This window comes from Anopheles stephensi, chromosome 2 (genome assembly GCF_013141755.1).
Source record: "Anopheles stephensi strain Indian chromosome 2, UCI_ANSTEP_V1.0, whole genome shotgun sequence".
Classification (NCBI taxonomy): domain Eukaryota; kingdom Metazoa; phylum Arthropoda; class Insecta; order Diptera; family Culicidae; genus Anopheles; species Anopheles stephensi.
In genome coordinates, this window is record NC_050202.1 from 20,146,985 (window position 1) to 20,160,992 (window position 14,008).

Consider the following 14,008-nt stretch of genomic DNA (forward strand, 5'->3'; position numbering starts at 1 on the left):
AAAAATGGCTCAAACTTTACGTGCTCTACTCCGCAACCCTGTATGGTAACGAACCAAACATATTTTTCTAACCCGTCACATCCCTTTGTGCAGTTATTGTCTTTGGCGTAAGCCATCAGATGAGTCGGTTGAGCAAAAACAAAGACATCACCGTCATCATCATCGCCCTCCTCATCCTACCCAGCATGTCGCTGCACTTCAAGGTGAATGGATGAGAAAACGTTTTTCATTTCGTATCGAGTTCCAGCTCCATTCCCCCTCCCCCCTTCCGGCAGTACGGTACCCCCCAGCATACACAGGATTTTCACCAGTTGCACAGTAATGAAAATCCTTCCCAGTTCATTACTTCCCAACCATACCCACGGGATCCCCTATGCTCTCCGTATTCTCGCTCGTTTGATCGAAACCGAGGGTTGTTTCTGTTTTGTTTTTAATACTTTACCAAACCGTCCCCCTTTTGCCGGGCGTCTTGCAAACAAATAAAAACGACGACAAAAATAAAACCAACGACAAAGACGCACAAGATGAATGAAGTCCCGAACAGAACGGTCCCTCGAGGTGAGGTCGAAATTTCACTCTCATCCCACCATCGAGAACCATGCTGTACGTGCCGCGCTAAAGCCCGAAAGCATAATTTATGCTCTGCACCGTTTCAATGCACATTTGGCTTGGGGAAAAACATTTTGAATCCGCCCGGCTGGAGCGGCCGTTTCCCCCCGGGAGGTTGTAATGAATTTCCTTAATCCTTTTGCAAGCCGTCAACTCAATTGCATTGGGTGCAGTTTGATAAGAATAAATTGGATAGCGGAGGGGTGAACAGGGCGAACAAACACTCCGGGCTTCTTTTGCGTAGGGGCTGCATGCAACCTTTTTTGCTCGGCTGTTGAGGCGTTAAATTGTTTGGAAGTAAGGTTTCCGGCTTAAGATGATCGTTTCCATGCTTTTATTGCTTTCTTTTTTATGCGCGAGTGGTATTATTTCTAGCTGTTTTTTTACTGAGTGGTAATGGGAAGCTCCTAACGATGAAAGTGTATCGGCTTAATAGAATTAATTTAATTGTGGTTATTAATCCGGGGAGGATAACAGTTTTTTTCCTGCAGAAGGTAAAGGTTCCTTTTTACGCTTAGGAATAAGTGTCTACTCTTTCTTCATTTATTTTCAACTCAAGCTAACTTTTTTTGATTGATTTGCATTAAGTTGTTTACCCACTCCAGATTGATTGGAGTAAGTCTGAAACTGTGTGTGTAGTTAGAAAGAAATTCTCCAATTATTTCTCACACGAGTTTCTGATGTTTATGGATAAAAAATACATACTCCTATGCTTTATGGAAATCATCTCACGATTATCAGAGACTGAAGTTACTCTATCCTGGTTTCAACTGAACCGAATCATTGGCTTGTTTTGGCTTGATCTCGAATTTGGGGTAAGGATGGTATTGGTAATTCACTCGTCTAAATTCTGAGATTGGTCTTCACACGACAGGGGCGGGTTTCAAATCCCATGGCCCATCAAATCCGCCCCCAGGAACGAAGGGTTGACTTTCAAGCTGCAGGTAAAAACAAGTCATGAAAAACCAGAAGTGGCAGGCCAACACCTTTCTTGGTTATAGAGCAACCAGTATTCTGCTTATATGTCCTATCCTACTTAAATTCGGTTGTTTGCTCTTGCTTATTCTAATTTCAATTATGAAATTTATCCAAAATCTTCCAAATTTACAATTATTTTATCTACTACACTATTTTATCTACTTAGCGTATACGCTGATAAAATAGGCATCATTGGTTTGAGGCTCTCCTATTTAGCAAAAGCTTAACAAAGGATCGACCGAGCGGCACTAAACCTCGGGTTGAAGATTAACTAGGTGAAAACTAAAATGATGGTGGCACCTCCACCCCTGATTTACACATGGGTGATGTACAGACAGGTGACCGTACCTTTGAAGTCGCCCAAAACTTCACTTATCTAGGGCCAAAAGTCACCACCGACAGCAATAATGATGTTGAGTACCGCGCAAGGGTGCTGGATACCAACCTGTCATAATACAGCCTGAGGAAACTTCTCCACTCTAGATACCTGTCGCGACGGACGAAGCTTTACAGAATATTTATAGTCCCAGAACTCACATGCGCCTCTGAGACATGAACATGGTCCAAAACTGACGAAGCCCTCTTATCCGCGTTCGAGAGGAAGATGCTCAGAAGGCTATTTGGCCCCGTATGCGAGGAAGGACAATGAAGGTGTCGCTACAATGACGAGCTCTGAGTGCTGAGGCTCCCATTTCTTGCTTATTTGATTTTATGAAACTAATTAGTTGGCTTACACAATAACACGTTCATCGTAGCAAAAGCTTGATGCATGAAAACTCTGCAAATAGTCCTACCCGTTATCAAACTAATCTCCTATTGATTAGAATCATGTATCAAATACACCAATATCAACTGCATAATCGCATGTTTCCTTCAAAACCTACCCTATTCAATTGTCCTTCACGTGCCGTGATGCAAGAATCGCTCGCCCCCTAAAATAAAACCGCTTCTCAATCACTCATTACACTACCCAAATACCAGCGTCACCCAGCCACCCGCCTTGCTTGCCAGAAGCCGTTTAGCGCTAATCTTCAGTGCAGTACCATCTCCCGAGTGCCATTTGACCAATTACGCTAAAGAGAAAGGACGCACGCGCGTATCCCCACCGAGATCGCAATCTATTTGCCAAAATTGAAAGAAACCTCACAGAACCCATCTTCACCCAGCACGTACACACGCACTCCGCACAGTGAGTAGGGCGGGGAACGCACCACCCTTCTCCCTCTCCCCCTCTCACCGTCAACCACGCGCGGGTAAAATTTCCCGATAGCACCACCAAAAACCCACCACACACGATCGCGATCGAGCAGCTCGTCAATGTGGCGCGCTCGCAGCATTAGTTGCGCCGGAGAGCTGATAGCAAGCGGACGCGTATGCGCCAACTGCTCGCGCTGTTGTTTCGGTCCCGTGCGCGGTTCCGTGCCCGTACGCTAATGCTGAAACAAACGGGTTTGTGTCCAAAAGCTGAATCAGCGCTCGGGGGGATAGTTTTTCTCCCGATCCCGGGCACAGTGCGGTGTTCGGATTGTGTAAGATCTAAGTGCGGTGGATCGGGCAGCCGACGTGTGACGTAAACAACCGGGAAAAGCGTATCCCGCGTGTGATAGAGACCGGTTCAGGATTGTTCTTGTCCATTTTCGGCAACTTCTGCGTGTGCTTGCACAGTTTCCTGGCAGCCCTAGCTTGTGATGGCTGTTCGTGTCTTATACGCTCGTTCAACTCACCGTGCAGAGAGTGCATTTCTAGTTGGGCCGCGGCAAACCTAACCCGATCATATGGTGATCCATTTTTCTGGTGTGCTGTGTCCGAGTGAGGTACAGAAAATTCGAGTTTTGCCGAGTTCCAGTTTCCAGATTTCGAGAGACTCGCGGCAGTGAGATGCAGTTGCCTCCAGAGGCAACCGGCCGAGATTGCAATCGTATGCGCTTTGGATATATCCAAATGAACCATTAGCCAAAAGCCAGCCAGCGTACAGTGTAAAGACCCATTTGCTTTAATATCGCAACTAGACAGTGTGTGTGTGTGTGTGTGTGTGTGTTTTTTTTGCCCCAGCTTTTTCTATTTATTCGGTGCATATTTGGTTCCGTGTTCGTGGACTGTCTAGTGACGGCCTGTTTCTGTGTCGTAAAGTGTCGAACGTGTGTGTGTGTGAGTTAGTACGTGCATCAGGGCAGTGTAATCAACCTGTTTCTACCATTTTGCAATTAGGTTTTCCTGCAGCCTCCTGGCCCAACATCCTCCCCCCAAACAGGGAATGGAATTCTGCACATGTGGGTTTCATTTTCATTTGGATTACGAATAAATGCAACCCAACGACTGCGCAAAGAAAAAAAAATCGCGAATTAAACGCGAGTGGGTTCACTATCATGCAACCGGAATCTTAGCCACCGTGGAGGGGGTGATGGTGGGTCCAGCTGGGAAGCCGGCACAATTTATTGGCTTATTAGTTACGGCGCGGACGCCACCGAAAGAACGGTCACGACCGGTCAGTATGGTGGATTTTATGTTTTTTGCGCTCTCCTCCCACCACCCTTCTTTCTTTTTCTTTTCGAAAGGAAAATCGTCTTTCTTTGCATCTCGTTTTCCCATGCCCGCTCGAAACGGTTTCGGGGGAAAAAAGGGAACCCGAGTGCCAGAAGTGAATGCGGTGTACGCCTGTGATGTAATGGACACAATGAAGAATGGACGCTTCTATGCGTTTTTGGGTGGTTGTACGGATGTGCGGAGATTACTGTGATTGGTGTATTGGGTGAGTTTGAGTTGAAGTGAAGGGGGGCTTCGTGCCAATAAAGTGATAAAACTAATTTCGGAAATTGTGTTTAGGAAATTGCGAGGTTTGGGGCCTGGGAAATGAAAGTCGCTTGTTACGTTTGTTACGGCTTTTTAATTTTGGAAATGTCTTACAAAGGAATGTCTAATTTTTTTACTTAGTTTTTCGAAAAGAAAATCATATAAGCTGAGAGATAGTTTCCTCTTTAAAACTTGGAAAGCACCTAAAGCCAGCTATGCTAGCTCGTCTATTTTATTTATTTATTGCAAAACTGAGAATCTGCTATAATTATAGCACAGTAGTCCTATCATTTCTGCAGTGACTATCTCCGAATACCATATAATCCAGTTACTACTACGAATCGTTTAACGACAAGCCATCAACCAAAAAACCAGTCAGCGACTAACATAAATATTCATACAACAGACAAAAAATGTTTCGGGTTTGCCAAAATCGAAATTTCACGGCTATTGGTGTAGGTCGATAATCGTCAATCTGCATACGGTCGGTGACATTGGCAATGGCCCATGGGAGAGGGTCAGTTAGCTGGGAAGCTGACTGTTTTGCATAGTTTGGTAACACAGTTTAAGAGCAGCAATCAAAACGCACGCATGTTTTAATTAAATTCGGCACGCTTCTTGCTACTGGCTGTGTTCTGAGACGGGCAGTGTTAGGCTTAAATAATTAAGCCTTTGATTTCTAAAAATACACTGTTTTATTGGTTTTACGAAAAAAAATCTGAATTGCTTAAACTGTATGAGACTATGATCGTCTTCTTCTTATAGCTTTATACTCAAAAGTTCTTGGCACACGATTTCCTTGAGCCAGTTTCCCTTTGGATCATTGTAAGATATTCAATATCTGCTAAGTCGCTTAATGATGTTTTGAATAGTAAAACTAACTATATTGATATACCCATGGTAGCATCTAGAAGACTCAATCAAATATTGCTTCGTAGTCAAAGTGTCAAATCATATATTGCTCAATCAAAGGAAATGGTCGTTTAAGGACCACGCTTAACGCTTAGAGACCTGGATGTGTACTAGCTGTATTAGAATTAGTTCCCATCGAAAAAAAGCTTTCTCAATCCATCCAAGTTATATTTATAGAAATTGAGAAACGTTCCAACAAGTTCTAGAAACTCGCCTCTCTCTCTCTTCGATAGGGCTTCCAAGCCACACAACTGTTCTTGCTCTTGAGACACCCCGTGACGCCCAGTAAACCACAACCCAACCCCCATTATGCAACCGAAACACCTCTCACACCCAACCCCCAACCACCTTAAACACCGCAGCGAATCTAACCACAGCAAATTATGCAGAACAAAAGCTGAATGTTCGGGGTACGTGCGCCGGCTGCTCGATTCATGCTCACTTAATTCGATACGCACCCAAAGTACCGCCGCAAAATCGATTGCAAGCCTCAAACAACCACTTCATTTCAATTGGCCCCCTCTGAAGTGGGGGGGATAGGGAAGAAAACGCCACCGAGCCAATGCTCCCATTCGATTTCGATCAGATCAGCGATCAGACCTCATTATCGATCACCCATCTTCAGAGGCGCGTACGGTTCAAAAGAACTTGCACAAGAAGCAGCATAGAAAAACAATTATGTGTTTGTGTGCGAGTGTTTCTACGGTGTGCGGTTTGGTCAATGTTAAGAAGGTGAACAGCTGTGGTGTGCATGTGGCTTTGGCTTTCTGCCCTGGTCCGTTGTTTTCATGCTTCACAAAGCATACCTTTTGCGATGCGTGTTTGATCGGTGGCGCAGCGGCTTATCATCGGCACCGATGAGATTGTAGCCGGCAAACGGTTAAATTACGCAATATGTATGGCACGCGGAGCTGGAGCCGGTCGTTTTGACTTTTTATATTAATTACGTGCTGAATTTTGACACCACTTTTGGTGTGATCGGGTAGGATGTTCTGTCATTTGAAAGATATTTACAGGGAAAAATGTCACATTTTTTAAATAGTTACCTTACTTCATCTAGTTAATAAGTAATAAGTTACTATAAAATCCTTACAAAATTCTTTCAAAGTCTTCTCTTAGAGTTTCGACAAATGAGGAAAAACAATCCGAGAATTTAAATCTCAATTTAGATGTATTTAAATGGAATTTAAATTTGAATAAATAACCAGATCACTACCACCATAATCATGATAGGTACACAGCTTGAAAGCTCACAGATTTTTAGCTCTTGAATCATGTATTGGTTTAAAGATTGAATCGCTTTTATTTGTCATATAAAAGCTTACTAAAAGTAAATTTCCAGCTACCGGAACACTCCAATCCTATCATCTTGAAGTGTCTATGTGCTTCAATACAAGACCTTGAGTGAGATCATGGGCTGGAAGATGCCCACGGTGGAACAGGTGCGTTTCATCTCCATCTGTTGCTCACAAAATGGCTCATTTAGTTCCTTAACTCGTAAAACGATCGATAAGAGGTACTTTAGGAAAACAAGATGTAAGGTTGACATTAACATAAAATAATATGTTATCTTTCTACCTTTTCTTTATCACCTCATGATGTTAGAAAATAATATTTTAAAACCTCTTTGGGATGAGCGTTGATGGGATTTGAAACTAAATCATTTTCTTACTAAACAATGTTTAGACCTTTTTTTATTCACACCCTCACGACTCCTCGTGTGTACCACCATAACGATAACGAGCCAAAAGCCAACTTAATGCACGACTGATCTTGACTTCTTCTCATTTTTGTTTTGTCCTACCAAACCACAACATCTTCATCGCAGCTTTTTGGACGATAATTTTGACACTTTCTAATGTTTCAAATCAAAATACCGTAGCGATGGAAACAAATATTATATACGAAGCCTTCCCTCCCCCTTGGCGGCACCCAGCCCCAGCTCAATAATGTGATGGAAATTCGATGCAACGGTGCTCATTCATATTAATAACTCATCAGCCGAGCGGACGACGAACGTTTGCTACATATGCTTTTATTTACTCTGTTTGACTGCTTTCTTCGTCGTCTTTGCTTCACGTGGAGCTGTAAAGATAAGGCAAACCTGTACGGAAGCTACTATTTATCAAACTACCCCTTATGGGGTAAAGATGGTCAACTTCAAGTGGGGGTTTAATTGATACTTAGCTAAACAGACACTCCGATTGGAGCATTATCAACTGACAGATGCTTTTCGGGAGTTGCAACGAAGGAAAAAAAAGTAAACCTGATGGCATGCAAGTGTGCTGGACTTTTCGGGGATGCATTTGGTGAAAAAAATAGATGTGATTCATATACCGAGATGCAGTTCACCACAGCAAGACAGGGTGAGAGTTTCACTAATTACCGCTTGTTTTCGTCCCATCCCGTGTGCACAAAAAAAGGTAGTCAGTGATGCTGTGATTTGTTTTTTAAATCGAACTTAAATTGCTACGTCCGGTAGCGGTGTACGAAACAGATAAACAAAACAAAAACCCCCCCCGAAGACTAGTGATGTGACTAAAGTGTTCAGCGTAGTGCATTTAAAGCAAAGCATCGAAGGTTCCTCGCCTATCGCATCACCGAATCTTTCTCCCAACGGCCAAAAAGAAAAGCGCAACCGCGCCGGCCACTAACGACCGGCCGTCTCCACCCGCAAACACAATGCAACTGCTCGGTCAAACGTCATCGTTAAGCGTGCTGCTAGTGCTGCTGCTGTTGCTGTGCCACGAAAACAAATTCCACCGGTGGAAGGTGAACGCGGCGATCAGCGCCTTTCAGCCGACCATCTTCGACAATGCCCAGTGGCGCGTCATCTTTCACCTGTACCGCAACGTCACGATGATGATGGCCGGCCGGACCGGCTACAAGACGAGCGGCAAATTTCTGCAGAAGAAAATCCCGGACACCGTACCGTTCCCGTGTGACGTGGCGGTCGGCCGCAGTCCGGAACCACCGACCAGCGTCCACAAGCTGCGTCCCGGTAAGTCATTATAAATGCATTTGCAGACCGGGCCGTGAGCTTTCTTGCACGGCACGGGGTTAAATAATATTGGTTGTGTTTGATCCGCAAAAAAAACCAACAACAAACCCCGAGTGGCAGAAGAATTTGCATTCCGGGTGCGCACCTTTCGCGCAACGCATCTTCAAGGCTGGTGGCACGTGCCCAATACACATCGCTCACCGTCAGCGGGTCTTTAAATCTTTCTCCTAATGGAACACACTTTACGCAATGGGGCCGCTCATTTTGAATGTAGGGAATGCGTTGGAAAAGGGTTTTGTGCGAGTGGGTCGCTTATAATGCGTGCATAAATTAGTAACATATTATGACAGCTTTTACAAGCGGTTTTTTCGATGCATTCCTGGAACGTGGAAGGCCCAACGTCCCATGTTCCGGTTTGAAATTTAAATGCTTCCCAATGTTTTAACGGCATGTTTTTATTCACATGCCTATCCATCAAGGTGGGTTTGGATGGATGCGATCGAAAAGAAATTAAAGTGCCGAGATAAGAGAAAGCATTATTCCAATGAAAATAGTTCAAAAGACTCATTCAGCAAGCGACGAACCCCTAGCAAAATAAATCAAATGGAAATTGTGAGTCACTTGGTATTTGGTATTGGAACATTCTAATGTAAAAAGTAGCCAAAATGACTATTAACATGGATAAAGCGTCTATTTTTCTTAAACTGTGTTGCTCTTCATTTCTTTCCAACTCTCATACGTTTTGAATCTTTTTTTGATAATAACATTTTCAAAATAACGAGATCAAACTTGATTAGAAAGGATGAAGAAAGTTCACCAGCCGTCCCATAACACCGCATCCCCCACTGAGCTATTTTAATTAAACTCTCGTCTTCCATCTTCACTCCCTACCCCGCACAATCTTTCATTTCCCACAGGTGACATAAACGTGGTGGCTGCGATCGGTGATTCCGTCATCACTGCTAGCGGTGCATCGGCCACCAGCTTCCTGCAACTGTACACCGAAAACCGTGGCCTGTCGTGGTGCATCGGCGGTCAGTGGGGTTGGCGCAATGCTACCACCCTGCCGAACATACTGAAAATGTTCAATCCGAAGGTATGCTTTCATCGGCCACATCCGGTTTCGAAGTTCAACGTACGATAAAGGCACGGTTTTTTTCCCTCCGTTTCCAGCTCATTGGATATTCGTACCGGGATTCGTACAGCTTCCACTGGGACTCACAGTTTAACAATGCGGAGATTGGAGCCGTCTCGAAGGAGCTACCACACATGGCCGCCCAGATGGTGACACGCATCCGCACCGATGGGCGGGTTAATTTTAAGAAGGACTGGAAGTTACTTACGATCACGATCGGTGGTAACGATATCTGTGCGTACGTGTGCACACTCAAAGATCCCGAATCGCTTCCGATGCAGCATCGAAGATCGCTGCTCAAGATGCTCCGGTATCTGCGTGATAATTTGCCCCGGACGCTGGTTAACATTGTGTCCGTACCGGACGTGTCGACGGTGGTTTCGATCAAGAAGAAGCCGATGATGTGCTGGATCCTGCACCATGCCGAGTGTCCGTGTTGGATCGGTCCACTGCACAACTCTACCAAAGAATCCAGAGCTAGGTAGGGCAGAGGGCGGGCAAGAATTTCTCAGGATGTGACACTAACCTTCAGCGTCTTAACCTTCACACACACATAGATGGGCTCGAATACAGATGCAGTACCGAAAGGTAGAGGAGGAAGTCGCCATGCTGGACGAATTTCGTGGACTCGACGAGTTTGCCGTCGTACATCAGCCGTGGACGAGGAACCTTTCGGTAAGTTCTTCCCCTGCTCGGTATATCTCTTCAAGCTTCAACCTCGTTTTCTTCTTCTCTCCCTCAAACAAAACGCCAGCTCATGAAAGGAAATGAGGTCGACTACTCACTTCTCTCGTACGACTGCTTCCATATGAGTCAGAAAGGCCACGCGTAAGTACCACCGATTGTTTGGATTCCCGGATCCGCTAGCTCGTAATAGTAACATGGTCCAATAAAATTGATTTCCTCCCGCTCAACTTTCACCCCCCCAAAAATCAGACAAGCGGCCGTCGCCTACTGGAACAATCTTTTGGAACCGCCGGGGAAAAAGAGTACGGGCTGGAAGCCAGGCATCGACGTCTTTCGTTGCCCTTCGAAGGAATCCCCGTATATCTACACCTACGACAACAGTTAGGCGGTAGTAACCCTAGGGGGAGGTTCCCTTAACTACACATAACACACACACACACTCTCATATTGGGGGACATACATACAAAAAAACACACACATAGGGAAAGCACAAAAAGGGTTGTTTTAGGTTAAATAAAAGTCCGGTTCCGAAATCCAATCGAACGACGACGTGTCTGCCTTTCCTGTTACCCGCCGTGTGTCACTGAACGAGGTCAAACGAGGTAGTAGTCAAACATGCGAATGACGTCCGTTAACTACCGACGTTACGTTGCCCTTTCGCTTTCGATCGGACATTCTTGTGCGTTCCGTATCGAAACACCGGACTTGGTCACCGTTCCAAGATGGCGACGATTGAAATTTGTGAATGAAATGCGGCATCGATCACGCGCCTACAATCTGGGCGCGGGGTGTTGATTTTAAAGTGTGCGCCATTTACAGAGGAACGCTGGCTCTCTATTAATGGGGAAGACTCTCCCTCTGGTGAAAGCTGCCTTTTGTCACCCTTCCAGCAAATGCCCACCAACAGATGATAGGAAGGGACCAGCTTTTAGCCCCTAAAAAGGCTAAACTAGTCTACGCTAGCGCGATGAGATAATACTTCTCGATGAGATCGAGCTGGTACGGGTTTCATTCATAAAACTTACCCTGCAGTTCCTAAGTGTACCCTAACCGATGTCTTTATTTTTACAGCAGGTCTTGCAGAGCTTGCAAAGGCTCAATCACCCGCCTCCAGATGATGCCCTCTAGCGATGTTTACTTTTTATATCACACCCCGGGGGGCCCCAGGTTGCTGGTTCGGCCATAAAAACCAACCGCACCGATTCGACCGACTCGGACACAACGAGCAGCCAACCAACCACTGCACCTCGGCGAACCGTGTGATGATTATGTCGACGCACGTTACTTTATTTGTTTCATCCGCGGTGTTTTTCTTCGGCGCGTCTTTCGGCTCTGTGTTCCACGGCCTAGTTTGTGTTGCGCCTGCTTTATATCCCGCAGGCAGCCAACACACGAAGAACACGTGAGTCATGGGCCGTGTGTTTCTTTTCTATTCCTTCTTTTTTGGCAATTCGCACTCTCATAACGATCGACCGTTTTAGGGTAATCAAGACTTATGTTATCGAATTAAAAACGGCTCCCGCTTGTGAGGCCAAAAAAAAAAACGGGCGAAGGATAGTCCGATCGACCACCATGAGAAAAAAGGGGGAAATGAGGGGTGAGGTTTTTCGTTGGCTAATTATTGCTGATGATGGAGTGTTTGGAGTGTGAATTGGAGACCGGGCGTGATGTTGTGTGACAAGTGATAATTAGCGATATACATATTTCTATGCGCTATAAATCATAAAATTGAGGAAGTTTTGGAAAAGATCTAAAAAAAACCTTATATTTTCTATAAATAAATGTGCAAAATAAATAATCAAGCCGTTCTTATAGCCGTTCCCTTATAGAAACATAAACACATAACACTCCCATGCGGAAAAACAGGGAGCAAACAAACAAACAAACGACGGCGCAAAACTGTCATTGCGCACACACGCTCCAAATCCAGACGCTTCCTATCGTATAAGGCCATCGGGTTCGCAAACTCGATCTAACTCCAATCGAGCGTACCGGTAGGGAGCAGTACACGCCGCTGTACATCGATCATCGCTTTTTATTGTACCACATACATTAAATAATCGCTCCCGTTGCAACGATGTTGCAATAACGGCACGGGGTTTTTGGTAGACGCCACCGTTACCGTACAGCTCGTTTACAGCCCTGGTTGGCCTGGTGGCGGTTTACACGCGAGCTTTGATTTTATTAACCGCAACCGGGTAAATCGACAAGAAGTTTAATAGGCCCAACGCCGACGACGATTGATACTTGGTGCGCGTTCGCATTGCAATGATCCGTAACGAAATTGTTCCATTGTGAGGGGTTGTTTTTTTCTTCCCCTGGTGGATAAACGACGCCTTCAGACGAATGGTTGAAGTGTGTCAAATATGCGTATTAATCTTAACCACATTATTTGTTTTAAAGAAAGGTTTGTTTATGCCTAATGATTGTTTGCTGTTTCAATTTTACCGGCTATTAAAGCAAGTGAACTATCATCATCATTTTTTTTTTAATGCTGGGAAGTTGTTGGATACAGAGCACCAATAAGCTCTTGTCTTTAAATTTACGGAACTAAGTCTTTACCGATCCTGCAAGCTAAATCGTACGATAGGATAGTAAATCTATCTTTACACGTTCTTGCTTCTTAGTTTGAACAACCTCTTGGGACATTTCTGCCATTTTTGACTTACTAACCTTATTGACCTTATTAGAAGAGTCAATAAGTTGAATATTTCTTGGATAAAATCAGAGCTCCACAACATCTAGTGGCGTAGACCATATTCTGGTTACAGGATTTTATCAACTTCCATGATCCATGAACATATTAAGGCTGCCAGTGCGAATATTAAACCACAGGAAAGGAATTGATATAACTTGTATAATTAGAAACAAGGCTGACTAAATCTGTTTGAATAATTGCTAAGGGAAATGTTGCGCATAACAGTAAGTACTGTTACAGCTTAAAGATCATCTTCGTTTTCTTCCTTGGCACTACAACCCCAAGAAGTCTCGGCCTGCTATTTTTTGGCTTTCTGTGACTAGACTTTACGCGTAGCAAAGTGCTTGCGGGACACCACTGTCGCCTCGACCACCGGACCGCCCCAGGCCCATTGAGCATCTATCTCAAAACAGAATTGGATGATTTTAACTCAAACTTTAAATTCCAAGAACGGATCTGAAATGAGTCTCACGTTAACTGTAATTATCGTGAAGAGCAAATAGATTAAAATTTTCTTAACTTAATCTCCCAACGTTGATTCTCTTTAAAGATCCAAAACTAGCATAGAACATTGATGATGTCATGACCTCTGATTACTAAAAAACGTCCTCAAAAAAAAAAGAACAGTCTGCATTTCAGGTTTTAACTCTGATGTTAGTCTCTCAATCAATTTCGGAAGGTAAGTGAGAGAGTGAGTGTATTAACCATAGTTAAATCACTGCCCCTATTTTGGATATACTAAGGCTATGCAACTGTTGAAAATCATCCTAAACAACCCATTGGACCAAGATAAGTTCCAATTTTAAAAGAAATTCCATATGCATGTATAAATGCATGTATCTCTTAGTAATCTACCATAACAAATCATAGAAATTCATCAAAAAATTCCAAATTCTTTTAACTGAAATTGATTGCAAATTTGTAGTTAGTGGATTTCCAAGAGAGATCTATTTATCATGCTTTTTTTGTTCGCCTAGCAAAGCCCTAAAACAAACACCTAACCGAAGGCTCTACTCAAACGGTTAACGAGCCATTTAATGTGCACTTCGTACGGTTGCAAATCATCGTCTCCCGGCTAATGGTTTCAGTGCTGTCCTTGCAGAAGTTTACAAACAATCGAAAATGGAGTGGTACGACGCGATCGATCCCGACCCAGGGTTTTGGTACTTCATTTAAATGATCCACCGTAAACATGTCA

The 14,008-nt window shown here is 44.2% G+C and overlaps 1 protein-coding gene across 3 annotated transcripts; it reads left to right on the forward strand.

Annotated features, from left to right (window-relative positions):
- Nucleotides 1-2,935: 2,935 nt before the first annotated feature.
- On the forward strand, nt 2,936-10,655 carry LOC118503553 (phospholipase B1, membrane-associated-like). Of its 3 annotated transcripts, none has more exons than XM_036036957.1 (7): nt 2,936-3,036; nt 7,713-8,290; nt 9,208-9,386; nt 9,464-9,906; nt 9,983-10,100; nt 10,180-10,253; nt 10,362-10,655. In XM_036036957.1, exons 2-7 carry the CDS (start codon nt 7,972-7,974, stop codon nt 10,495-10,497), a joined length of 1,269 nt encoding a protein of 422 aa, XP_035892850.1. In that variant the 5' UTR covers nt 2,936-3,036; nt 7,713-7,971; the 3' UTR covers nt 10,498-10,655. The 3 variants fall into 3 exon arrangements, with proteins under 3 accessions (XP_035892850.1, XP_035892853.1, XP_035892852.1); XM_036036960.1 differs by having other exon boundaries at nt 7,717-8,290; XM_036036959.1 differs by lacking the exon at nt 2,936-3,036 and adding an exon at nt 4,005-4,336.
- Nucleotides 10,656-14,008: the final 3,353 nt, after the last annotated feature.